Genomic DNA, 26,837 nt, shown 5'->3' with positions numbered 1-26,837 from the left:
CCAGCATCTCAGGAGGCTAAAGCAGGAGGCTCACAAATTTAAAGGCAGCCTCAGCAACTCAGCGAGATCCTGTCTCTAAATAAAAAATTAAAAAGGACTAGTAGAGGGAAAAAGAAGAGGATGAGGATCAGGATCTGCCTCGGCTCCGATGGGAAGACAACGTGAAGCTGTCTCTAAAATCTGAAAGTAGTTATGCCCCGGGGCTCAAGTTCCGAGCCTTCTCCCGTGACACCTCTTCTTTTCCAATACCTTCCAGCTGCTGCGTCGCGTCACATTCCGGTCCACTTCTTTCCAAGCTCCACGCCCTCCAAACTGGCGTGCTTTTCCTCCACGTGGTCCTCTGTATATATCGGTTGCCTGGGAGACCCTAGCTGGGCGGTGCTGTAGTGACGCCACAATAGGAACAAGCCAATAGCCGTGACGTTGGTCAGTGACGCGAGACGCGGGGTGTGGCTTTGCCGGCCCGGCGCGATGAGGCGGCTGCCCGCTGGGTGGCGCCGATTTCCCGGGGAGGTCCTTTCTGGGCCCCCGGCGGAGGTGGGGGAGAGGCGGGCAGGAGCCGAGGCCAGGGAGCCCTCTGCGTCAGCTGCTGCTCGCCGCGCCGCGCCAGTACCAGCCAGGACTCACCCGCAGCTCCATGCTTGTGCCCGGTTCGACTCGTCGTCCATCCTCCGAGAAGAGGCAGGTACGTGCCACCTGTCGGAGATTTGGGAAGAGGGATGCGGGGGGTCACTGCCGGTGTGAGGCTTAGAAAGTGAGGTGTCAATGATAGTCTGGGCAGAATGGACATTAGAAATGTAGGGCGAGGGCCAGCTGTGCGGGGGAGCTCCAGCTGTGGGTCCCACTATGTAAGGGGGGCTGCCAGCTGACAGCCCAGGGTGCCAGGAAGAGCCATCTGTGTACAGATCAGTGTGTTCTAAGGAAATGCTGCTTTGGAGGGTCCAGGTCCCTGTGCTCCATGTGATATGTAGTCTGAGAGTGACGCCTGGACACTGACGACCCTCTCCCCACGTGTGCGTGCAGCTCACCCACTACCTGCTCTTAAAGCTCCTGGGGGCTATCTCCGGTCAGTTTGCCAAAGGGGGGAGGGGGTTTGGGGAGCGCAGCAGTTAAGCGGAAGGAGAGGTTTTCCACCAATCCCAAATCAGAAAGAGGCAACTTTGAAATTCTCACAAATCCCAAACCAGAATTGAGTATGTGGTACTCCAGGCAAGCAACTTAGCCAAGGGAAGCCCCGCCAATCCATCCTTGCTCTTCTCTGAGGAGTGAACATCCTAGCTCCTGGCCTGGCTGCTTTTAAAACGGGGCTGGAAAGCTGTAGGGACTGCTCATCTCCCCAAGACGTGGGGCATGAGAACATCCATCCCCAAAATGCACCTGCAAAGGCCAGAGGAAAGGAGAGGGTGATGAGCTAGGGTTGGGGCACTCCCCTGCTCTTTTAATGCTGTAGATAGATGCATGCTGACTGGAATGAGGACTGGAATGAGGGCGTCCTCTGAAGTTCATCATCAGGACCGAGGCTGAGTCAGTGGCCTATGCTGAGACAGGGTGGAGGCACCAGCGCGGGTCCTCCCAGTCCTCAGGGAGAGCCATCGAGAAACAGGAGAATCATCTTGAGAGCAGACAGGTGCACCAAGGCCAGAGAGGCAAAGAACCCTGCTCCTCCTTGTGACCCTGCCCAGCCCAGCTCTGCAGCCCTGGAATCCTGAGCCTTCCAGCAGGTAGAGTGGAACCACTCCAGAGAGGCCAAGGATTCTCCTGGCAGCCTGGGGGAACCTACACTTGCTATATTTTTCTAGACAAATGGGGAAGAAGCCCAATGGGCTTGTCCTGTCTCACTTTGGTGAACTGGACATTAGGGCAGATGACAAGCTGCATTTGCCCTTCCCACTTTTGGGATGTGGACCAATTCAGAAAATCACAGGGCTATTCTCTGGTATTAAAACACAGCACTCCTTGAGGCGTAGCCTGAGGCCTTTTTCTTCTAGGTAGGTTAATCGTCTAGAAAGGATCACCTACCTGTTACTACTAATACTGCTGTTCACTAAAACAAGAAGTGGAAGTATTCAATACAATCATCATTTTCTGAACTCTTACTATATGCCAGGAAATTTACAAGTATTATTTTACTTCATCCTCACAACTTTGAGGTATACTATTATTAGTGTTATTATTATTATTATTATATTTTATTAATCCTGTTTTACAGACTAAATGAGATTCAGAAAGCTTAAGTGGGCTGAGGTTGTGGCTCAGTGGTAGACCATCTGCCTAGCACTTGTGAGGCACTGGATTCGATCCCCAGCACCACATAAAACTAAATAAGCAAAATAAAGGTATTATGTCCATCTGCAACTAAAAATATTTTAGAAAGAAAGAAAGAAAGAAAGAAAGAAAGAAAGAAAGAAAGAAAGAAAGAAAGAAAGAAAGAAAGAAAAGAAAAGAAAAGAAAAGAAAAGAAAGCCTGAGTGACTTGCTCACTGACTCAGATTCAATAAGGGGTAGAATTCAGGCCTAGACTTAGAAGGCCATCGTAAAAAAGTAGCGGACCGAAACCTGAGCACTGGTCTTGTCTGCCTCTGTCTGTGTGCCCTTGAGCTAGGTCTACTCCATCTCAAAATTCCAGGAGCTGGACTAGCAGTAAGGCTTCTTCCTGTTCTCTGTGACTGACAGCTCCAGAAAATCCAGCTTCTTCCTATTTTTGTCTCAATTTCCACCCCAGCCCTCTACCATTTAGTTTCCCCTTGAATTCCCCTACTGTTCCACTTCAAAATGCCTCCTCCCGAGGGTCTTGGTAGGTCTCCTTAGCAGGCACCAGTCAAACCAGGCAGCAGGAGGGTGGGCATGCCACTGCCCCTTTAATTCTCCCGGGGCTTGGAATGCAAGTTGCCTTCTCTGGGAGGTCAGATAAGATACTATATATATCCAGCGTAACCTGAGCTCCGGATTACCCAGCCTGGAGTCAGACTCTAGCTTCTGGGCTGTCCACTGCGTTCGTTCTCTACCCTTCCGGGGAAGAAGCCCCCAGGTCCCATCCAGTGCCCCTGGACACAGGTCAGTAGCTGCCCCTTTGGTGTCTAAGCTTCACAGGGCAGTTGTCCAGAAGACAGCTCACTCACATGAGTTTGGGGGAGCTCATGAGAGGCCACCCATTGGGCCTGGTGGGAGCAGTGGGCAAGACCAAAAGCTCCTCCGGAGGTGAGGAGAGAGGACAGCTAAAGCCCTAGAGGAGAGAGAGGAAGACAGAACAGAACTCCTCCCTGGGGAAGGGGCACCTGGAGAGTGCCCGGGCAGAGGTAGGTGCAAAAGAGAATGTAAGGACACCAATACTACCTGGAGCCCATTTCTTTGCCTTTTCTTGGACCTGTAGAGATGCCCAAACCCAAGTCAAGAAGCACCCTATAGAGATGCCGCCCTGGGCCCACCCACTTATTCTCCACCAGTCAGGATGCTTGCCTTAATCTCCAATCTCTTTATCTCCCCTCCCACCACCACCCCCTAGGCTCTTACCAGGAGCCAAAGAGACAAATTCCCTTGGATGACCCCCTGCCAGGGCAGACAAGCTAGTGGGTCATTCTGTGCTAGCCCCTGATAGAGAGAGCTGCTAGTGACAGGTTAGAGGAGAGGGGATAGGTTGAGGCTCCTAGGGCCTGAGAGTAGACAGTGTGGGAGGATAACTATGCCCCACCCCCCATCCTCTACCTATGTCCTCCCCACCTTCCAGGGTTGGATGCTTGTATCCAGACAGGGTAGCAGGGGACCAAAGTAGCCAGAAGTAAGGATCAGAGAGTGTAGGTGGAAGCAAACAGGGCCCCTGTCTCACCCCTTACCCTTCAGGGTCAGCACATTCTGATACAGTTAGCAAGCAGCTTTCAGAAGCTCTGAGGTCATCCCTGTGGAGGCTTCCGAGCACCCAGCAAGACTAACTAGGACACTCCACTCACCTGCTCTGAGCACCTGGCTAGGAAGGAAAAGACAACCTATTTAGGTGAGGCCCTGAAGCTACTGGGGGCTCTGTGGCCAGGAAGCAAGCATATCTTCACTCCAGAAAGTCAAGCAGACCTGGGCAAAGAGGGGCCATGAAGACTGGTGGGATGTGGGGCATCACTCATCCCCTGCCCCCAGGGCCAGGAGTGCCTGGGATTCTTGGGGAGCAAGTCCCTCCCCTGGCTGGGCAGGTTAGGGAGCCCTTCACGTGAGCTACAGGAAATGACAGTGGCTGACGCAAGGAGTTGGCTGCCTCAAGGGTCAGGGCTCATTTTAACCCTTGACTCACCTAGCATGAAGGTACCTTGGGGAATAGGCTGAACTGCAGTCAGGTCAGAAGATGGGGGACATGTTCCTAACAGCCCCAGGGCCAAGGACCTTGAGCTGGGGACAGGGGACACACAGGAGCTTGGCACCATGGGTGAAATAGAGGCCTCCTAGATCATCTCATGGCCGATCAGTATTGTTCTGGGGCTCAGGTTGCACCTGGCTTCGTTTTCATTTGCCTGCAGTGACAAATCCAGAGGGTTAAAAAAACCAAAGGCCGAATGTTTTCTCTGATAAGTGGATGATGATACATAAGGTGGGGGGGCGGGGGGGATGGAGGAACTTTGGATTATGTAGAGGAATATGGGACGGGATGGGGTGGGAGAAGGAAAGATAGTGGACTGAGACCTGAGACAGACAGTATTACCCTATGTACATGTATAATTACATGAATGTGTGAATCTACATTGTGTACAACCATAGAAATGAAAAGTTGTACCCCATTTGTGTACAATGAATCAAAATGCAGTCTGTAAAAATAAAATTAACAGGAAAAAAAAATCCAGAGGGCTGCTCCTGGGGGAGTTTGTGCCCACCATTCTGTTGCTGAATAGTGAGCACCTGGATCCTACAGTGATCCTCTTCCCACCCCCACTCCACAGGTCCCCAGCGCTACCTCAGCCCAGGGAAGAAACAGTGTAGGGCTCTTGGCTTCAGGGTGGCCATAGTGGACAAGAGCACAGGTCTTACCCTACTCTGTGACTGCTCCCAGCACGACTTTGGGACAGCCACATCACTCCAGGAACCCTAGTTTCCTTATCAGCAAATGGGCATTCTAATAGCACCTCCTGCTATTAGGTAGCTGGGAGGATCAAGATAACACTGTGCCCCAAGTCTTAATGCCATTTTATGCTTTAATATTTTGCAAATATAATACTAAAAACTTCATTTAAAAGTTTCACTACTTAAAAATCTTGTATTTATTTTTTGAACTGTGAATAAATTCTTGATTTTTAAATAATTTGACCTTTCATGGTGTTTGGAAGTCTGAGGCAGCCCGTATTTGAAAAAGTTCAGCTCACCCCTGCACTGAGACTTTGGGGCTCTGTTCTGATAAGAATGCTCAGAGGAAGGCTGGCCACATGGCAAGGGCCATGTGTGTTGGTGTAGGGCTGCCAAGAAGGTGAACTCAGAAGTTGCATGTGAAGTCCTCAGTGTGTTTGGTGCCTGGTGCATAGGTGTGCAGCACCAGCTGGCCAGGTGACAGCTGCTTGGATCAGATGTCTCCTATAGGAAGCTGAGTGCCTCTGTGCAGAGGAATGCTAGTGCACCTCTGGAGAGGGGGAAACTGAGCAAAGTGATGGGGAATCTCTGAGAGAAGGGAAGACCTGGGAACCTTGGTAAAGATGGCATAAAGGAGGAGCATGGGCAGGGGACTGCCCCTGTTGTCCAAGGTGGCGGGTACCTGGAGAGGTGCCGCCTGGAGCCGCATGCCTATACTTGCCAGCTCTGGGTAAACAGTGAAAGGAGCTGGGCAGCAGGGGCCTCACACTGGGTAGGGAGGAGTACGGGGGATCCCAGCCAATCGGCTGGCCTCCCACTGCCCCATGAAAGAGCCATTCAGTCCAGGCTGTTCCTGTGGCAACAGGGAGACTCGCAGCCATGTGAGTGCCCGCTCTGTCCCTGTCTTGCGCAGCAAGGCCACCGCCAGGGCCCCAGCCCAAGCTCCCTCCCCGTGGTGCATTCTGCAGACTCCAGGGACAGCAATGCCAGGTAATGTCAACCCAAGCTGTCTTATCACATGGAAAGCGCTGGAACTTTTCTCAAGAATGAGACTAGGGTTTGGTGGGGGTAGGGGGATGTGCTCAAGCCCCAGCAGCGACCCTCTCCCCACACAAGAACTGTTTGCCAGATGTCAGAGCTGAATGGCAGCTTCTAGGGGGTGTTAGTGATGGCATGTCTCCCAGGTTGCTGGGGGAGGGCAGAGGCCTGGCAGTTGCCTGCCAGATTAGAGAAGATGGGACAGCCAGGATTTGGGATCCCCCTTGGGATTCTTTGGGTCAGAAGGTGTGGCTCCACCTCCATCCCCCCTCCCCCAGCCCTACCCTTCCAAGGCTGTCTGTTCCTGTCTGCTGTACTTTGTTTGGCCCCCAAGCTTCTGCGTCATCAGCAGGGCTGGAGAGGTCATGGGCTTAAGGCACTGCCACAGAGTACCAATTCCCTGGGAGTGTTAGGGAGGGGAGGGTGAGCTGTTAAGGACTAGCCATGAGCTCATGCCCTGGGGGTGAGGGAATATCTGATTGGTTGCAGGGTGTCCCAGATCCCAGCTCCTGAGACCTGGAGTCTCTTTGACTTTGCATTATTGATGGAGTTCTCCAAAGGGAAACAGAGCAGGTCTAGTCCCCTGCCCTCTCTCCTGAGCCTCTGTCTCTCCCCTGTGGTTTCCTGCATGAGATAGTCCCCCAGTTACTTTTTCCAAGATAGGAGTGAAAGCAGTGCTGGAGGTGGGAGCAGGGGACAAGGGAGTATACATGAGAGTTAGCAGGGGTCCCCTGGGCCAGGCAAGAAAAGGGCGGACAGTAAGGTGGATGGCCCTTCCTGAGGCCAGCCTGGGCTGAAAACTGCTGGAGACCTCTGGCAGTTGGAGAGTGCTGTTCTGGGTCCTACATGGAAGTCACCACTTGCTCATCTCCCACCCCTGCACCGATCCCCAAGTCTTGCATGGATTAGGTTTCTAGAGATTTCTGCCAAGCCTTAAGCATTTGGGGCTTGGCACCAGCTCCTCTCTGCCCTAATGAGCTGGGTTGCTGGTCTAGGGCAGGCAGGCTGTGGGCTGCCCGAGCCAGTGTCTGCTCAACAACTAGGCGTCTGCCCACTGCCCACTAATCTCACAGGGGGCTGCAGGAGGAAGCCTGGTGCCTAGGCTGAGGTCAGGAGCTGGCCAGGCTGGGAGATGGCCAGTCCTAAAATTATTATTATAGGGAAGAGCCAGGCTTCCTGGCAGGGGCTGGGGGAGGGGATAATAACCAGTCATTGTTAAGCACTTTTACGTGTTATTATCTCATTTATTCCTCACACAATCTGTGAGATAGGAATCATGATGGTAATTATTATACTTATTTACAGGTGAAGAAATTGGGGCTCAAAGAGGTTAAATGACTAGTACAAAATTGCCCAGCTAGTCTGCCACAGGGGGAGTAAAAATCAGCCCCTGCACACAATACCCTGACAGTCTTAGAAGGGTCTTCAGCCCCCCACGGAGGGAGCTCCCCAAGAGCCCCTGAGGACCCTTGAGGAAGGGGGCCCGAGCCTACTTGCTCCTCTCTCCAAAGCATTCCTGCCACTCCAGCTAAAGTGGAAATGAAGCCTGCATGCTGGGGTGATGGTGGCACTATGGGCATCCCCACCTGAGCCCAACTTTGAAGTGGCTAAAATGGAAAGAACACAGGATCTTGAGCAGGTCTTCTAAAAGACCTGGATTCCAATCCTGACTTTGCTAGTGTGTGATCCTGAGCAAACCAGCATCACTCTTCCCGTCTATTCAACAGAGAGGTTAAACTGCATGATCCTTTAGGGCACTCCGAGCTCCACATTGCGCAATTTCTGTGTTCCTTCATCAGACCCACCTGGCCAGGGAGTAGTGCCACCTGCAGTGCAGGATTTTGGCCTCTAGGGGGGCCCCTTTGCTCAAATCAAGTTTCACCAGGAGCAATTTAGCATCCTTGTTGGGAGTAGAATTCCTGGGAGGCCATGAGGCCCTAACTCCACAGAAGACTAAGCTCAGTGAAGAAGGTGGGTTTGCCCATAGCAGTATCCCCACTGCAGGACCAAGCAGCAGAGGTCCATTTCCAGGGAAGCGCTCTGGGGTGGAGTCAGGAGACTGACTCCATCCCTTCTGCTGAGTACTCCTTCACCGCCTCCCCTACCTGCTGATCCCCATCACTTCCTCTCAGGAGCCTCCTTTTCCTCATGAGTGATCTCACCCCATGATCTTCAGGTCATCCCAGTGGACAGTCTACAATGCCAAAGGGCTCCTGCTCATCATTTAAGTCAGAGGGAGGGAACCCACGGTGACTCTTGAAAAATGTCCTGTTTTCTCAGTTAGGGGGGTGAGAGTGGGATTTCTCCAGCCTCCTGACCTCACATAGCTACCAGATCTAGGATGGCTACAGGATAGACCCTGGGAAACTAGCATCCCCAGATCAGAAGTTTCTGCAGAATCTAAGTAGAGGAACCAGATGGGATTTGGCTGGAGAAGGGTGTGTGGCTTAGAAGGTTGCAGAGGTGGTGCAGCCCCCTGCTTGCATATTTGGGTCTTTGAGGTGAGGACAAGGGGTAGCTAGGATACGCAGATGCTAATTCTCTTGTGAATGCACGGGTGTTGGTGTGAATGCAAGGGCATTGGTGTGAATGCACAGGCCCATACAAGTGCATGGTGCACACGGGCATGCGTGTGTGCATTTCTCAGCAGTTGGTCAGCCAACTGGATGGCCCTGTTAAGCCCTAAGTTCTAGCCTATCTGGGATGGAAGGTAGGCTCAGCAGAGGCCTGACATCTGGCAGGGCCCTTTGACAACTGCTTTACTTGTTTTTCAGCCCATGAGGCTCCCAGACCCCACTGAGTGCCGCCCTGAAGGATGTCCCAGCTCTCCTCCACCCTGAAGCGCTACACAGAATCGGCCCGCTACACAGATGTCCCTTATGCCAAATCGGGCTATGGCACCTATACCCCCTCCTCCTATGGGGCCAACCTGGCCGCCTCCTTTCTGGAGAAGGAGAAGCTTGGTTTCAAGCCAAGCCCCCCCACGGGCTTCCTCCCCCGTCCCCGCACCTATGGCCCCTCCTCCATCCTGGACTATGACCGGGGACGCCCCCTGCTGAGACCTGACATCATTGGGGGTAGTAAGCGAGCAGAGAGCCAGACACGGGGCACTGAGCGGCCTTCAGGTAGTGGACTCAGTGGGGGCAGTGGATTCCCTTACGGAGTGACCAGCAACTCCCTCAGCTACCTGCCTTTGAATGCTCGTGACCAGGGGGTAACCTTGACCCAGAAGAAATCGAATAGCCAATCAGACCTGGCTCGGGATTTCTCCAGCCTCCGGACCTCAGATAGCTACCGGACCTCAGATGGCTACCGGATAGACCCCGGGAACCTAGGCCGCAGCCCTATGCTGGCCCGCACACGCAAGGAGCTCTGTGCCCTGCAGGGGCTCTACCAGGCAGCCAGCCGCTCGGAGTACCTGACCGACTATCTAGAGAACTATGGTCGCAAGGGCAGCGCACCTCAGGTGCTCACGCAAGCCCCTTCCTCACGAGTCCCTGAAGTCCTCAGTCCCACCTTCCGACCCAGTGGCCGCTACACGCTGTGGGAGAAGAGCAAGGGCCAGGCCTCTGGGCCCAGCCGTTCCAGCTCGCCAGGGCGAGATACCATGGTGAGTTTACCCTTGGGACCCAGTGGTGGGCTGGGGAGACAGCTGCCAATGTAGGAAGAGCCAGGTTGGGGTCAGGACTCCCAACCTAACTGATGGTGGATAGCAACCCTAGTGGAGACAAGCAGGGAAAGTCATCCCAGCACGTCTGGTGCCCTCCTGACTCAGTGCCAGGGCAGGGGGGTTCCCACTTTCCCAAGGACCTGCATGCTAGGGGGTGGTTCAGCAGTGCTCTCCAAATGACCTGCTACACCCAACACACCCACACTGCTATCCTCAACCTATCCTTTTCCAGCCAACATGCCAGGGTTCCAAGAAAGCCCTGCTCCATCCTGGGTTGGATGCTGGCCTCCAGACCACCAGCACTCCCTGTGGCAAGTGGGTTTTCTCTGCTCTGGCTACATCTCTCCTGGTCAGGCTTTACGTTTGGGCCTAAGATATCAGGGGAAGAAGAGCTCTCCTCTGATGGACACTAATGGGCTTAGGCCCAGCATGTTTAGACATCAGGACTTATTTGTCTTTGGAGAAAATTGTGGAGACATCTTTGTCTGGGGCTTGAGACAATCTAATACCTATATATTCCTGTCCTGTGTGGGCTGGAACCAAGAAAGGAGCTTTGCTGGAGACTGACCAATTGACTTGCATGGTCTCCCTCATATCCAATTCCCGAACGCACCTCTCCTAAGTTGTTAACTGCAATCCACCTTTTCTGTAATTATTAGTGTACCCATTAGATGGCAAGCTGTCAGAGATTGGAAAAGATCCTATCTCTAGATCCCTCTTGTGCCTCGCAGGGCGTGGAACTCAGCTGACCTGCTGATTGCATGGATGGATGGATGGATTGGTGGATGGATGAATGGATGGATGGGTGGATGGAGAGGTAGATGGACAGGTAGATGGGCAGACAGGTAAGCATATGGGCAAGAGGGCTGCGTGCTGTGTTCTCCATCACCTTGCTTACTCCCTCTCAAAGGTCATGTGCCTTTGTAAACAACAGCTGTGTCACAGCAAGAAATGCTGCTTAGAGCACTTGTCCAGGCAAATGGAATAAGGGTTCAGGACTAGAGACAGGGCACTGGGTCACGGACTGTAAAGTGTGTCATAACTAAAGATCTTGAGAAAACAATTCTGAAGACTTTACTTAGAGAGCCTTGGCCTTATTGGCCCATCTGGGAAGTGCCATGGAAGACAGGGAAGCTGGAGTTGCCCAGGACATTCAGACCCTCACAAGGCAGGGCTGGCTGCATTAAAGAGTTAGTAGAGCTAGTGTAGAAGCAAGTGGGAGAATGTGTCATGACAGCTGGCCTGGAAGAGAAACACCTGCTCTCACAGAACACTGTGCTACACTTAAGGTAGAGCAGGATTCACCTGAACAAGTCGGGTGTTGTTCATGGGGTGGCATGGGTCCTAGAAGGTTCTGAGAGCTGCCTCCCTTTGCTCAAAACAGAAAGTTTCTTTCTGGTAAGCAGGCTCCAAGAGGGGCCTGCAGACTGCCCACATCAAAATCACCTGCAGGACTTAACAGTATACCCAGACCCACTGACTCAAATTCTCTGGGGATAGTGTCTGGGAATCTACCTTTGTCACAAGTTCTTCATATGATTTCTAAGTACATTCAAGCTGAACACCTGCTCCCTGCAAAATGAATTATAGACCCCTCCCCAAGATCCAATCATGAGAGAGCAGGGTCTCTCTTTACTGGGAGTCAGACTCCACTGGGAATCTGCCTCCTTCCTCACAGGCATATGACAGCTCTCTACTCCTCCCCAAGGGCCCAGCTGCCCTACCCCCACCCCAGGACCAGGGAGAGAAAAGCTTTGAGAGAGGACCTCAGAGGAGTGGCCCCTTGCCCTAAAACAAACTCAGCCACCCTAACATCCCGCCCTCCCATCTAGAAGCAACTCCCAACCACTATTAAATGGACAAGGATTCCCTACAGTGGCTTCTGGGGGTTCAGGGGCCTAAGACCTTTGTTTAACCTCACTCCCTTTGTTCTCACTTCTGGAAGTTGAGTGCATCCTACAGAGGTGAGAACAACCCCACTCATGTGGCCTGGTCCACTTCTTTCTAAAACCAGGTCCAGTTCCTGGTCAGATCTCCATTTGTGGGAGTGAGGGAGTGTCTTATTTTTTCATCCATTTGTTCATGGGGCTCAGCTTACTAGGCCCATACTCAGTGCCTAGTACTGAGTGCTTAGCACCTAGCTTACTTGAGAAGGTTTCTTAACTTCTGAATCTGTTTTCCTGTTCTGTAAAATGAGAGTGCTCATAGTTTCCACTTCATACGTTATTGTGAGGAACAAAGTAACATATGAGAAAGTGCCTGGCACATAGTAGATGCTCAGTAAATGTCAATCCTCCTTGTACTCTTCTAGGTGCTTTGGGAAGTAAGAGATGTGCAAGCCATGGGTTCGCCCTTGCTGTATTCACAATTCACTTGGGGAAATAAGTTCTCAAATAATAGCAATAGGAGGTTGCCCTGGGTGTGTTTAAGGAAGAGGTCATCTGAGGCTGAGGCAGGCTTCCCATGACCTCTGGAAGGTACAGTTTGCCTTGTAAACTTGGACACCTATCAGCTGAGCTGCATTTCCTCATCTATAAAAGGGCATGGTCACACCTGCCCTGCCCACCTCACAGGAATACCATGAGGCTCAAAACAAATAATGAATACGGGGAATCTAAAACCAGTAAAACGCTAAGGAAAAGTTCATTTAAACATAAGAGGCATGGCTGGGGATGTGGCTCCATGGTATGGCACTTGCCTGGCATGCATGAGGCCCTGGGTTCCATCCCCAACACCAAAAATAAACCTGGGGTGGGGTGGAGTTGATAAGGGGGGCTGTATTTTGTGGTGGGGAGAGGCCTCCCGGTGGGAGGATCAGAAGTGAGAAAGTGTGTCCTATATCCTGAGGCTCTCAAAGTAGCTAACCTGAACTACAGTTGGTTTTCAAAGAAAAAGGCAGGTCAGACAGAGGCCCTGAGCAGGAATAGAACTGTTCCGACCAGACTCCTTCCCCTCGTTAACAGTAAGAGCCGACATGAACTTGGAATATTACAGACTCCACTGACTATGAGTAAAGAACTGGTGGGGAGGAACATGGGTTCTGAATAACCCCCTCCCGTGCTTGTGCGGGCACCAACAAAATGCCAGTCTGTGGGGTGCAGCACAGGCTCAGATAATGGGGGTCTGCCCCGAGGCTCTACCTTCCACTAAAAATGCAGACAGATGAGCCAGGAGGGACAGTGATGGCAAAAAATTAAAGCTAGTTACCCCCAGTGGGAACTACAAGACAGCCCAGGTGGCTAGGCCCTGCAGAGCCAGGAGCTGGAGTACCAACCCATCATCTCCCCACTCCGCCCCACCTCTCCTGTTCCCGGGGCCTGTGGAAGGACAAGCTGTTCCCACTGAGCCCTGCCAGGCTGCGCTTTAACCCCTACAATCCTTCCTAATCCTCCTCCGCTCCACCCCTCCAGCTGCTCCTTGCCAGCCCTGGCATTCTGCCTGCTGGCCTCAGCCCTACACTTGTCCCGCCCAGACTCCCCCTTCTCTCCCAAGAAGAGCCAGGGGTTGGCCCAGGGCCCTCCTGAGCAGTCAGCAGGCTGGGCACCTGCTCCTCAACAGAGGCAGGGACCAGCCTATTCTCCCACACAGTCTCTTCCACACCTTTGCTCTGAGCTTGGAGAACTGTTTCTAGGAGCACGGGAACCTGAGTACCTGGGTCCTATTTGCACCTGGGGCTGCTGACTCATCTTCTGAAGCCTTGGGTTCCAGCTGTTCAATGACAGAGAGATTATATAAACTGAGGTCACGTGATTTTCCTCTCAGGTGGGACTTTGGACTTGAATGCTGTCCTGCAGCGAGTGGTGGTTCTCCAGAGAGAACAAGCTGAGGATGGCAGGGCTGCCCAAGAGCTCCTGAGGGAGACAGAAGTCAACTCCCTCTCTCATCCCTTGCTTCTGTTGACTCAGCCACACTGGACTGCATCCCTGCTGGCTTGTCCAGCTTGGCAGCCTGAGACCCTGGGGCCCATCCTCACCCACACCCACCCCAGGCTCCCTGAGCCACCCTGAGGAGGTCGAAATTCCAGAGGACTTGAATCTGTGCTGCCGGCACAAGAAGGTCACTCAGGGGAAGCATTAATGGAGAGTTCTCATGGCCAGGGAGGGCCAGTACTAGCTGCTGAAAAGGAAAGGGCAGCTGGTTTGTGGTTTGTGATTAGAATCAGCAAGATGCTGATGTCTCCATTCCTTGAAGACTGGCTGTGGGCTATGACCTGGTTGGTGGCCTTAGGACTGCCTGACCCATCCTCCCTGCCTTTTCCTCCGCCCCCACCCCACAACATCTGCAGGAGTTAATATGGTGCTGGGGTGGGGCTCAGCAATGCAGAAGTTAATCCAAGCCTGGCAAAATGTTCCCTGCCCCTGGGGGAGCCGCTCCACTGACCATCAGCTTTAGAAATAAACATCATGTTCAAAGCCCAGAGCTGCACACGTGGCTCTTTGCAGCCCCCCCGCCCCCACCCCACACATTGGATAAGTAAAACTGGCACCCTGGACAGAGGTAAAAGCAAGAGAAGGAAGTGTGTGGGCTTCTGGAATCCAGCTGGTTCAGGCTAGACTGCCCAGGGCTTGAAAAAGTACAGAGAATTTGGCCTCTTGTGTGTGTGTTGGGGTGAGTGCGGGTTCCAAGTCATACAGAGACACAGAACTTCCTTTAGCCAGTGAAGGAAGCAGACTGACCCTCCTCCCCAAGGCGCACTGGGCTAAAAGCTCAACCCCTAACAAGGATGCAGAGCCCCTACCTTTCCATCTGTCAGTCAATTAGACTACCAGTCTGTCCATGTACTATAGCAATTGCAGGTACCTACCTGCTGGGAGTCAGGCCACTGGCCTTAAGACATATGCCTAAGCCCAAGCAGTGTCACCATACTCTGGACCAAGCTTCCCACTCAGACCTGAGAAAAACAGGACAATCTTAGGCCCTGTCCTCGCAGAGCTAACTCGGAGTTTAATGTATTTATACTCCATCTCCTGCCAGGAAGGATGTAAGGTGAAGAAGATGACATCCTACATAGGAGGCAGGGCAAGCCCAGGTTTTGAGAAATGGCAGTATTGGGCTGCTTCAGGAATGAATCCAGCTCAGATTATCTTGGTATATCTAAGGCACAGAAAGTCACAGAGCCTAGGCCAGACTCAGATCCCAAAAGACTAACTCCTTTGTACACAGCCCACTTCAAGAAATGGCACTAGAGACAAAGGGTCTCCCAGGGACTGGGCTAGTTGAGAAACAAGGCATAATTATCTGTTGGCTGTGTCTGGTAGCAGTCAGACCTTCTCAATAAGACTGCACCCTACGTGAAGTCTTTCTACTCACCCCAGACTTCTCAAAGCACTCAATGCTAGAGTTTTCCCCATCTGGCCTGCCCTGCTCCCAGCAAGCTGCTCCAACCTCCTGCATCCCAGGAAAGAGGAAAAACATTCATGGCAGAATGCCAAGGTGTCCTGGGGCAGGAGTGCTCACGTCACTGGATCTAAGTCATGAGGACACAGGCCAAATGCTGCAGTGGGTGAACAATCTTGGGCAGTGCACCCCCCAACACAGCACACTTGCTCAACATGCAGAACCAGACTCACACCCCACCCTCTGAGGCTCAGTGGGACTTGCAGGATTCCTAGCAGAGCCTGGTCTGACCCTCTTCATTAAGACCTCATTAAGAGAACCCACAACCCTGCCCTTGAGGAGGCTTCAGTGTGCTGGCACAACCAAGACAAACCACATGCAATCTAAGATCATTTACAGAAGTTTTAGAGACACTTATAAAACAAAGATAAACATATTAAGATAAATTAATAGCATGCAAACTGAATGCTAATGGACTGAGGATATACAGTAATGGGGTGTTTAGAACTGGGTGGAGCTAATTAAGGAAGGCTTTGTGGAAGACATCAGTTTTGAGCAGAATTTACAAATAGGTAATTGGTAGAGGACAGGAGGAGCCTCCTAGAATTTCCTAGCAGTTTTAAACTTAAAGCCTGAGTTTTTGCTTTAAGACAGGTCTTGAATCAAAATTCAACAGTGGCATATTTTAGCTTTGGGGTCCTGGCAAGTCATTGGACCCCTCTGGGCTTCACCTATAACATAGAGATAATAGTTACTATTTCATCATGTAATTATGGAAATTAACTTGGATAACATATATAAAGCCCTTAGAATAGTGCCCGACATTTCATAAGGACTTAATCAGTGGCAAGTCTGTTGTTTGGCAGTTTTCTTTTTAAGCAGAGGATAAGAGCAGTTCGGTTGGTGGCAGGGATAGGGGAAGCAAGAGATTGGGGACAGTGGAGGGAGCTCATGGACAACAGCCTGACAGACCCTACCTGAGGCTTCTGGACTGGATGTAAGACACTAGTTGTTTCAGAGAAGGCACGATGCTACTGAATTCAAGCTTTGTGCAGACAGTGCAGGACCTGCTCTAAAGGGTGTGACTGGAAAGAGGGAAGCTTGGAGGAAAAGGCTGTTGCTGTGTTCAGGTTGGGTCAGAGTCTGGAGATCACACTCCTGACAGGCCTGCCCTCAAGGATCACCCAGCACAGTGGCCTGCCTTACTGCTACCTGCCCTCTCCTCCTATCACCAGTGCTGGAAGGGGTCATGGGGTGATACTCTCCCCGCTCCCCTCATCACTAAATTGCTGTTTTGTGGGTGGCCTAGCCCACACATGTGTCCTGGACACAGTCCCCATGTGGCTGTGGTCATGTGTGCAGTGCGCGTGTACATGTGGAGATGAACACGACAGGAGGAACAGAAGGAGCCCACAGATGAGTAACAGCACACACTGCTGCCTCTCAAGAGTATTTTTAAACGCTAAAGATAGGGGCTAAAAATAGCCAGCAAGCTCCAAACAAGATACTTTCTCTAGGCTGATTCGTGCGCTTCCCGGTTAGGTGAGGGGGCGGGGCATAGGAAAACCCGCCCCTCAAGACCCCTGGGTCTTCAAGTGTTGCTACTCCTGTGCGGTCAGAGCAGACTGCTCACCCCACCTCCCACAAATAACTCAAATTTGAGATTCTGGAAGAGACGGATTTGAGTAATTGGTTAGAAGACGCCAGAAAAGGTTCTTTCCTGGGGCCAAAAGGGCCGGTGACCTATTGTACCTTACAAAAAGAGCACTGCCTCTCTTGATGAAGGACCGAACTAGGCTTGGAGGAGGGGAGCTCAGTGCCAAGGCTGTGGAACTCTATCATCTTAACCTGGGCCCATCCACCCCAACGGACTGAGCATCATGAGGGCCTGGGTCCCCCTGAATGCTGAACACAAGTTTGTGCCATCTGTACATTTTGCCCTGAAAAGAGTGGGGAGCTCTCGTGAGGGTCTCAAAATGATCTGCAGCCCCCCAAAAGTTCGGAATTCTATGCTGCCTAGGAGGAAGCTCACCCGCTTGACGCTGGGTCTTGAGGAGGCGTCCTCTGCGGACCCCAACAACAACTTGTTCTGAGTTGGGGCTGCGTGTTTCGGTCTTGCCCCTCCGGGGGACCGGCAGCCCTTTGCTGCTGGCGGGCCGGGCCGGGCCGGGGGTCGGCGAGTTGCGGGGCGCGGGGGAGAACCAGCAGGAGGCGTGGGGCGGACCCTGCGGCCTCGCTCGAGTCCGCGTGCCGGGGTGGGCGGGGCTTCGGGCCTGGCTCCGCCCCGGCGCTGACGTCGCGGGGCCCGAGGCGCCGGCGGGGCCGGCAGTCCGCGGGAGCGCGAGAGCCGGGCCGGGGCGGTTGGCGGCGCGCTGTGGGGAGGTTGAGGTGGAGGGGCGCGCGGTCGGCCCCGCGGTAACGGTTACCGCCGGGGGCCGCGGACGGTGTCCTGTGGCGGCCTCGCCGGCCTTGGTGTGCCGGCTGTGGCACCGCGCGGGGACTCCCCGCGCCCCCTTGACCAACGTTAGACGTGGGGCCGAGCCCGCCGCCCGCCCCCCAGCATGCGCACCTCGTACACGGTGACCCTGCCCGAGGAGCCCCCGGCCGCCCCCTTTCCCGCCCTCGCCAAGGAGCTGAGGCCGCGCTCCCCTCTCTCCCCGTCCCTGCTGCTCTCCACCTTCGTGGGGCTTCTGCTCAACAAAGCCAAGGTACGCGGGCCCCTTCCCGGGACCCCCCACCCCAAGGGTCTGGGGTCCCGCCTCCTTCCCAGGATGTCCCCGGACCGCCACGCGCTCCTCGGCGGGGGGACCGATTCTTCCCAGCCCCCACCCCTCCTTTCCCATGGTCTCCCAGCAAGGAATGCCCCCTCCCCAGGTGATCGCACTCTTATTCGCGGCCCCCTCCCCTTGTCCAGGTCCCAACCTCTGAGTCCCCCTTACCCTCCCTGTCGGTGACCTGGACACCAGGTGGTTCTTGGTCTCTTAATTCCGGGCACCTATCAGGACAGGTGCAGGAAAGCGTAACCTTGACTAGGGCTGGTGTGTGAGGGAACCAGCAGCACGCTGGACTCTGCCGGGTGACTCCTCCAAGACCAGACCCCAGCAAGGAAGGCTGGTCAAAGGGGCCGCCTTCCACTCTGTTCCCAAAGGGCCCTCGCCCAGGGGTTGTTGACGGGGTCCTTTGACCCCGTGAAGGGCAGAGGAGTTGCAGACAGGTAAAAGGGGGCATCTTCCCTTCTCTTCCGGTCCCTCCAGTTGTGGGAAGTAGGCAGGGGATCCCTCGATTGAAGCAGCTGCCCCAAGTAATGATGGGACTGAGGCTGGGCACCGGTCCCCTTGGGGCAGGGAGAAGGGGCCTGAGCTTGACAGGTCTTATGTAACAGGCAGCAGCTCCCGTGTTGGCAGTGCGTGCCCTGCCCCGTGCCAGGGCCACACTGGGCTCCTTGGCTGCAACCAGGACACACGACTGACCCTCCCTGCGCAGGTGAAGCAAGCAGGAGAGCCCTGGACTGGGGTCTCCAGTATGAAGACACAAACCTCAGTACGCCTTTCTTATTAGCCCCATCCCCAGATGACACCTCTGCATTAACCCAGGGATGTCTCTTTGAGTCCAGGCTCCTGCCCTGGAAAGGGAGTGCTGTTTACCAACTCTGGAGGTGGCATCTGCTCTCTAGAACAGAGCTTGCTACTGAGTCAAAACTAGGTTTTGTTGATGGCTGAGTGTAAGGGAGCACAAGGTCCAAACTTTCTCAACTCTTTGCATGTGAGTCTCAGCCTAACAGCTGCTGTCATTTCCTTCTGCCTTCCCTGTAAAAGGCTGGCTTTGCAGGGTCTCTGTCCCACCTCCTCAAGTTCTTGCCTCTCTCTCCTTGCCAGACTGAGGTAGGATTGTTTGCCCTGTAAGAAAGGTCACTCCTGGGACATTTTGTTCCTCTCTGGAATGGAAAGTGCTGACTTTCCCTGGAGCTCCTGATTTCCTATTCATGGCAGAAGAATATCTGGCTGGGCATAGAGCAGCCCTGATCTCCCCTCTATTCTACCTCTGACTGCTACCCCCCACATTCCACCAGAGTGTTCAGAAATTGCTATGTGGTTTTGAACTCAGGAAATTTTAGACAAAAATCACAATTCCCCACCCTAAAAAATTAAAATTGAAAATAGCAGAGGGGTCTAGTGATGCCTTAAAGGGTTCTCTCCCATTTCCCCACCCCAAGACCAAAGATGTATTAGATCCTCAGGAATAGTAACCCTGAGGGATAAAACACCCTCCTTGACCCTCCCACTGCTAGGTCAGAGTGAAAACAGGAGCACCTCTGTAGGCAGATGACTTTGGTGTCCCTTTCCCCACTCCCACTACTGCTTGGTGATATTGTAGCTGAGGGCCTGCTTTGGTGTACATGGACATGGTCACCAATGGTAGAATGCTTTGCATCTACAGCCTGTTTAGACAGATGTCGTTTGAGGCACAAGGGATAAGAACTAATAAAGCACTGCCAAAAATAGGTGTAAGAGTGGGCATTCTGTGTGGGCACGCTTTAACGTGTAAGTTTGGTTCCAAATGGGCAACATGGAGACTTCTGTAGCATTTTTTATTGTGCCCTGGGGGAGTCTCATGAGTTCTGCCTGAAAATGCTGATAAGATCTCTGTCCTGGGGAATCTTCTCTGGTGGCCCTCTTACTGGAACATCAGGGTTTAGATTATCAGTAAGGTAAAATTCAGATTTTGTTTGTGGCTGCATCCTGCCAGCCCAGCAAGCAGGATGCTCACACCCCACCTGCTGCCAGTAGGCGTTCTCTCCAGCCCCAGTTTTAAATCAGGTCTCTCTTCTGGGTGTATTTTCTCCCTTACCTATTAGTACTGCACCTGACAACTGGCCAGAGGAGGGATCCTCTTACTTGTGGGATGGGCAAGGCAGTTCTTGAGAAAAGCCCTCCTTCAACCTGCTCCCCCCTCCACCAACTGACAATCTCATGGGCTTTGAGCTGCTGACAGCCTATGAGGCTGTCAGCACATGGCATGAGTAATTTTAGCTGAGTTATTTCAGGCTCCTGTTCTGATCAGGGTTGAGCTGGCCCCACGCATGCCCCAGCCAGTGTTGCTCCAGAGTTGCCTGTTCCCAGGTGCCCTCCCTGAGAGAGGGGGCGGCAGACTCACCTGCAAACTGTTTCTTTAACCCTTTGGGCCTGAAGGTCTTCTGATTCATTGGAGGTAATGCCCAGGATTAGCCAAGAGACCTTCACAAACAATGCTCAGAGTCCACAATCCAGCACCTGCTCTCTTTCCAACCCCCTCACCAACCTCCACAACAGAGACAAGAGCAAGAATGGCACCTTCAACCAGGTGCTTACCTCTGCTTGGCTGCAATATGCCATCAGAAGGATTCCCAGTCAGTGGCCAGTCGGTGTTGAAACCTGAACCAGGCAGGGAGGATTCTCCCAGCCTTTAATCAGCCCTGAGGAGCTGAGCTCAGCTGGAAGGAATTCCACCTGTCTCTGGCAATTCAGAATGGTAGACAGACTTGAGTTTTTCCCAACTGAATATCGAAACTTAATTGGGTGTTCTGTCATTTAACTTTTCATAACCTCCTTGAAGTGCCTGTTGTTAGGATAGCTGCTTTATATATTGGACAGCTAGTCCAAATGTAGGTCATTTGAGATAGGACCTGGATTTGGGACTTAAATACCCTGATATATGAATTCCTAGTCTCTAGTTCTAATCTCCAGTCACCACTGTAGCAGAGAATGAACAATAACATAAAGATGGGAGAATATGTAGTCCATACAAGAAAGAAAAGCCCTGAAGAATATTTTTGTTGTATGTTGAAATTAATAGGCATTCTTCAGCCCTTTTTCCTCCAAGGAACAGGAACTAAGGTTGAAAAGAGAACAGGCGTGACCTGCTGCTTATGACTCCAGCTGACAGTTGCATGGGAGAGCATAGCACGGGGCCAGCCACTTTGCCTCATCCTTACATGCAGTGTGTTCTTTGCTTACAGAATTCTAAGAGTGCCCAGGGTCTGGCTGGTCTTCGAAACCTTGGGAACACGGTGAGTTCTTCCCAGCCACTTTTTTCCTGGGGCCACCCCTATTCTTCTAACTGGGATAATCTAATCAGAGTCCCTTCTGGCTCCATCTGACTCCCTACCCTCTAGGGCAGTTGGTACCTGCCCTTCCTGGCCAGTGTTTCATGGAATTGCTAGGCTCTGCCTCGCCCACCCCCCAGTGAGAGGCACTGCCAAAAGGAAGTTGCCCTTTTAACTGTAAGCTTGCTTCTCTCCTGGATCCTTCTCCTCAGGGACACCCATCGCTTCCCACCCCTCTGTTCAGCATACCCACACCCTTTTGCTCACCTCAGTTGTAAACAACCAGTTATGTCCCCTGTGCCAGTACTAGTGATTTGCTTCACTTCACCCTTTCACATAGGAAAAGAGAAACTTGAAACTATAAGAAGTTCACTTCTGGGTAGTTGAACCAAAGAGCCTTTGGTGCTAAGTAACAGAGATGCCAGATGACAGTTTCATCTCCCCCACTGTATTAGGTAGCTTTCTGGCCCTATAATAAATACCCAAAATAAATCAACTTATAAAGACGATGTTTTTTTGGCTCACTGTTTTAGAGGTTTTAGTCCATGAAAATTAATTGGCCCTGTTGCTTTTTTTTTTTTTTTTTTTTCTCTTGGTGCTGGGGTTTAAACCCAGGGCCTTGTGCTTGTAAGGCAAGCACTCTACCAACTGAGCTATATCCCCAGCCTGGCCCTGTTGCTTTGAGCTTATAGTGAGGCAGCACATCATGGCAGAAACATGTGGTGGAGCAAAACCACTCACCTCATGGCCAGGACATGAAAGAGAAAGAGACTGGGGTCCCACAGTCCCCTTCAAGGGTGTATTCCCAGTGACCTGAAGACCTCCCATTGCCCCACTTAAAATGTCTACCACCTCCCAGTAGCACCATGGGCTGGGTCCAAGTTCCTAACCTTTGGGGAACATTTAAGATCTATAGCACCCACTGATTGGATCATCTCTTGCAGTGCTTCATGAACTCAATTCTGCAGTGCCTGAGCAACACCCGAGAGCTGAGAGATTACTGCCTCCAGAGGCTCTATATGCGGGATCTCAGCCACACCAGCAATGCACACACAACCCTCATGGAAGGTGAGGAACCCTGCATGGTCATGGCACTGCTCTCCCACTTGATGCTCTTTCCACCCACTAGAATAGTGTGAATACCTGTGCTTTAAACATATCTCTCTACTTTTCTGTCTTCACCTAGTTTTTTGGGGATTCCAGTTTGAGTTTCTTATAGAAAATATCTCAACTGCCCTCCACACCCTTTCTCTGCCCTCTTCTTCCAACAGAGTTTGCAAAACTAATTCAGACCATATGGACTTCATCCCCCAATGATGTGGTGAGCCCTTCTGAGTTCAAGACCCAGATCCAGAGATATGCACCTCGCTTCGTTGGTTATAAGTAAGGTCCTTGCAGACCTCCCAGGGTGGGTGGTGGCAAGAGCAGAGTCTTGATAAGGAAGTGTTGCTCCCACTTTTTTCTCTGGGTTCAGTCAGCAGGATGCTCAGGAGTTCCTCCGCTTTCTTCTGGATGGGCTCCACAATGAGGTGAACCGAGTAACAGTGAGGCCTAAGTCCAACCCTGAGAACCTCGATCATCTCCCGTAAGTAGAGGGAGAATGCTGTGAGGAAACAAAACTTCCGTGAACTTGAGTTTTCAGCCTACTTCTTTGGGGTTAATGATTTTGTGGAGAACCAGATTTGCTTTTGAAGATCAAAAATCCACATTGACAATACCCTTAAACTTAACATGGTTTGAGCTCTGACCCAGTTGTCTTCCTCTCTGGTTCCCAGTGACGATGAAAAAGGGCGACAGATGTGGAGGAAATATCTAGAACGAGAAGACAGTCGGATTGGGGGTGAGTGCACAGATGGGGAAAATGCCTGCTTTGTTGTAACCTGTTTTACCTGAGCAGAGGATGAAAAGCCCTGAGTGGAGCTGGGGTCAGCCCAGGGGAAGAGCACTTGCCTAGAATGTGCGAAGCCCTGGGTTCCATCCCCAGCACTGCAAAAAAGAAAAACCCTCAGAATCATTCTGCAGGGGACCCTGCTTCTGCCCGCATCCAACAGATGCAGGAGCAGTGAGAAGACCAGTATGCACCCCCGGGTTCCGCATCTCTTGACCTTCTCTTTGCAGATCTCTTTGTCGGGCAGCTAAAGAGCTCCCTGACGTGCACCGACTGTGGTTACTGCTCTACGGTCTTTGATCCCTTCTGGGACCTCTCACTGCCCATTGCTAAGGTATACACTACTGTTGCCCCACCCTTAGAGCACCCTCCTGTCCTTCCATGTTGTCAACAGCTGACCTTTACTTTTTTCTTTCCAGCGAGGTTATCCTGAGGTAACACTAATGGACTGCATGAGGCTCTTCACCAAAGAGGATGTGCTTGATGGTGATGAAAAGCCAGTAAGTCATCCTTTGGTGACAGCAACAACATGTTTCTATGAGTCTTCTCTGGGAAAAGTCTGGCCAAGGAGTTACTGCACTTGCCCATTAATTTCTCCCACAGATTCTTTCTAGCTCCGTTTATCTTGTCTTTCAGACATGCTGTCGCTGCCGAGCCAGAAAAAGATGTATAAAGAAGTTCTCCATCCAGAGGTTCCCAAAGATCTTGGTGCTCCGTATCCTTATGGTCCATCAGGGTGGGGACCTGACTTTTTTTTTCCTTGATACTGGGGATTGATCTCAGGGGTACTTACCTACTGAGTCACATCCCCAGCCCTTTTTTGTATTTTATTTAGAGACATTGTCTCACTAAGTTGCTGAGGCTGACTTTGAACTTGCAATCATAGTTCAGTCTCCTGAACTACTGGGATTATAGGCATGCACTACTGTACCTGGCAGGGACCTGACTTTTGAGAGTAACTGATGACAAGGGGCCAAAATTTTGGTGAGGGGAGTAGAGTAGGAAAATTTGAAACTCGTAGACTTTCTTGTGTTTGCTTTTGTGCTTCCTGAGGAAAATGCGTTGCCCATGTGGTGGTCTCTAGTCGCCTCTGTTCTTGCTGCTCTGTCTGCCCTTGACTCACATCAATCCCAGACCTGAAGCGGTTCTCAGAATCCAGGATACGAACCAGCAAGCTCACAACATTTGTGAATTTCCCACTAAGAGACCTGGACTTGAGAGAATTTGCCTCAGAAAACACCAGTGAGTATCTTCAGCAAGAAGTGAAGAATCACGACACAGGTGTCTAAGATACAGGTGGGAAGCAAGGCAATGGCAGGAAGCTAACATGAGTTAGCAGAAGATTGGGAAGAAGAAGCAGGAGGAGGGAACATGGGGGCAGGGAATGCCTCCAGAGCTCAACACCTTGTTTTCCTCCCCAGACCATGCTGTTTACAACCTGTATGCTGTGTCCAATCACTCCGGAACCACCATGGGCGGCCATTATACAGCCTACTGCCGAAGTCCAGTGACAGGCGAATGGCACACTTTCAATGACTCCAGGTGAGGGAGGGGTTCAGGCAGGGCTCCTTGCTATCAGACCACCCAAACCATTGTGTGGCTTCCTCCTTGAATGGACAGAAAGGGTCAGGGCCCCAAAGCTACTTAACACACTCCAGTCTGCTGCCCATTCTGAGACTCGAAAGACAGGTTGGGCCAGGTGCCATGGTGCATGCCTTTGTAGTCCCAGCAACTTGGGAGGCTGAGGCAAGAGGATTCCAAGTTTGAGGCCAGTCTCAGCAATTTAGTGAGGTCCTGTCTCAAATTTTAAAAAATTAAAAGGGCTGGGGATGTGGCTTAGTGGTAAAGTTCCCCTGAGTTCAGTCCCCAGTATCAAACAAACCAAACCAAACAAGACCAAGAGTGGCTGTGGATGTGTAATAGAGAAGTTAGAGACAGGGCCTCACACTTCCTCAGCCACTCAGCTCTGTGAACCTGATGGGCCTCCCTTACCAGGACTCTGACTTTTCTCTGCTCTCTTCACAGTGTCACGCCCATGTCCTCCAGCCAAGTCCGCACCAGCGACGCCTATTTGCTCTTCTACGAGTTGGCCAGTCCACCCTCCCGTATGTAGCAGCGAGGAGCTACAGCCCTTCCCCCTTCCCCGTGGTGGCCCCACACCCTAAGTTTTTTAAAAAGACGAAAAAAAAAAACACAAAAAAACAACAAAAAAAAAAAAACCTGACAAATAAGAGAAAAATAAACTAAAATAAAGCTGCTGAGCAGGAGTTGATGCAGCCTGGTCAGGGTCTGGAGCAAGGAGCTGGGTGCCCCCAAGCCATGGCCTGGCGGGAAGATCCACTGGACAGAGACCGGAGTCAGCACAGTGCTCCCTCGGCTTCTCTTGTTTGCATTTTTAAGCTTGTGGTTTTTTCCTGTGTGTAATAAACAACAGCAGTCTGTGGGGAGAAGATCTTCGTCCACCTGCCGTCCTCTCCAGCCCCTGCGCCTCCTGGGAAGACAGCGCCCTCTGGAGCCTTCTGGGAGCATCGTTGCCTGCATCATGGCACCGTTGAGGAGCTGGCGCCTGTGTCTACCTGGACCTGCTCACCGGTCCAGAGCAGGAAGCACCCATGAGCCAAGAGCCCTCTTAACGCTGCTAACTCCAAGGGCACAGGCAAGGGGACGTCTTTGAGGAAAGCTGGTTTGGGTTTTTTTTAAAGCCCAGCTTTTTTTACTTACTGTAATGGAAGTGTTCAGACTGGAGACCCTCTCCTCCACACCTCTTCGCAGCTGGGACGTTGGGCTGGTCCTTTTGTTTAACTCTTCAAGTACAACTTCCCAGCGCTAGCCCCCTGTGGTGCTAGGTGGGGTTGGCCAGGCCCAAGCATACCACAGTAGACCTGGGATCTAAACAAGTTTTTGTTTTGGGTTTTTCGTTTTGTTTTGGATGGAATCTAGTTGCCTCCAAGAATTGTGCCTTATAGCATTTGGGGACCAGGGGGTAACTGCCCCTCCCTGAAATATCCCTCAGTCCCTTCCCTTTTCCCCAGTGCCATGTTCAAACCCACTGGGGGAAATAGGGTCCCGCCCTGAGCCCCTGGTATGTTGCGCATTGCAGTGAGGCGAAGAGGGAAGTAGGTAAAAAGATTTCTTACAATAGTGTATCAAGTTCTTCCTGTCCGCCACCTCTCACTTACCCCTGGTCTACTCCCCAGCTGTTTGAAGGATAGCACAAGCCCCCTGTCCCTTGAGCTTCTCTCACCTTTAATTTATTCTCTCTTAACATCCCTTTCCCCTGGCCTTCCTGCCACCTGCCCCTTCTCAGAGCCTCCTAGACACAGGCCCTCTGGACCGAGTTTCTCAGGGATGCCCATGCCACCCCTCAGCTCCTCTTGGTGTTGGTCTTTGGTCCTTCCCTCGGAGCTGGAGCCTGGGTGTCTGGGGACATCTTGCCTCTGTTGTATGATTTTCCCATGGGCTGGATTTTGCCCTAAGTTGTTAGACAAAACTCCATGCTGTCCCAGAGAGCAGTCATTCAGCACTGAGGCATGGAGCACTGTGCACTTTGCACACCCCCACAGCTGGGCCTGGCCTGTGCCCCAGAGAGCCTGGACATCCCAGTGCTCTTGGGACCAGGCACCAGAGAAAGACACCCTGAGTTTACCTGGCCTGACACCCTTTTCTAGGGAAGACCTGTGAATCTGAGCCCAAGGGCTGGTGTACACTTGTTTACTGTGTAAGCAAGAGTAGAAGAATGTCTAATGTACAGTGGAACCTTGTACAGAATAAATAATAGCTTTGAG

At 52.1% G+C, this 26,837-nt stretch overlaps 1 protein-coding gene across 7 annotated transcripts; it reads left to right on the top strand.

Annotated features, from left to right (window-relative positions):
* Positions 1-533: 533 nt before the first annotated feature.
* On the top strand, positions 534-26,837 carry Usp2 (ubiquitin specific peptidase 2). 7 transcript variants are annotated; one of them, XM_047515912.1, is made up of 14 exons: positions 534-685; positions 8,850-9,685; positions 21,078-21,128; positions 22,109-22,232; positions 22,436-22,547; positions 22,639-22,749; positions 22,940-23,004; positions 23,283-23,386; positions 23,472-23,552; positions 23,689-23,767; positions 24,187-24,294; positions 24,474-24,594; positions 25,078-25,157; positions 25,487-26,837. In XM_047515912.1, the coding sequence occupies exons 2-14, from the start codon at positions 8,891-8,893 to the stop codon at positions 25,666-25,668; spliced, it is 2,013 nt and encodes a 670-aa protein (XP_047371868.1). In that variant the 5' UTR covers positions 534-685; positions 8,850-8,890; the 3' UTR covers positions 25,669-26,837. The 7 variants fall into 7 exon arrangements, with proteins under 7 accessions (XP_047371868.1, XP_047371871.1, XP_047371867.1 ...); XM_047515915.1 differs by lacking the exon at positions 534-685 and adding an exon at positions 1,592-1,721; XM_047515911.1 differs by lacking the exon at positions 534-685 and adding an exon at positions 2,958-3,054.

This window comes from Sciurus carolinensis, chromosome 11, assembly GCF_902686445.1.
Source record: "Sciurus carolinensis chromosome 11, mSciCar1.2, whole genome shotgun sequence".
In the NCBI taxonomy this organism is placed as follows: domain Eukaryota; kingdom Metazoa; phylum Chordata; class Mammalia; order Rodentia; family Sciuridae; genus Sciurus; species Sciurus carolinensis.
Note: the sequence above shows the minus strand (reverse complement) of the source record. Positions and strands in the feature narration are given on the sequence as shown.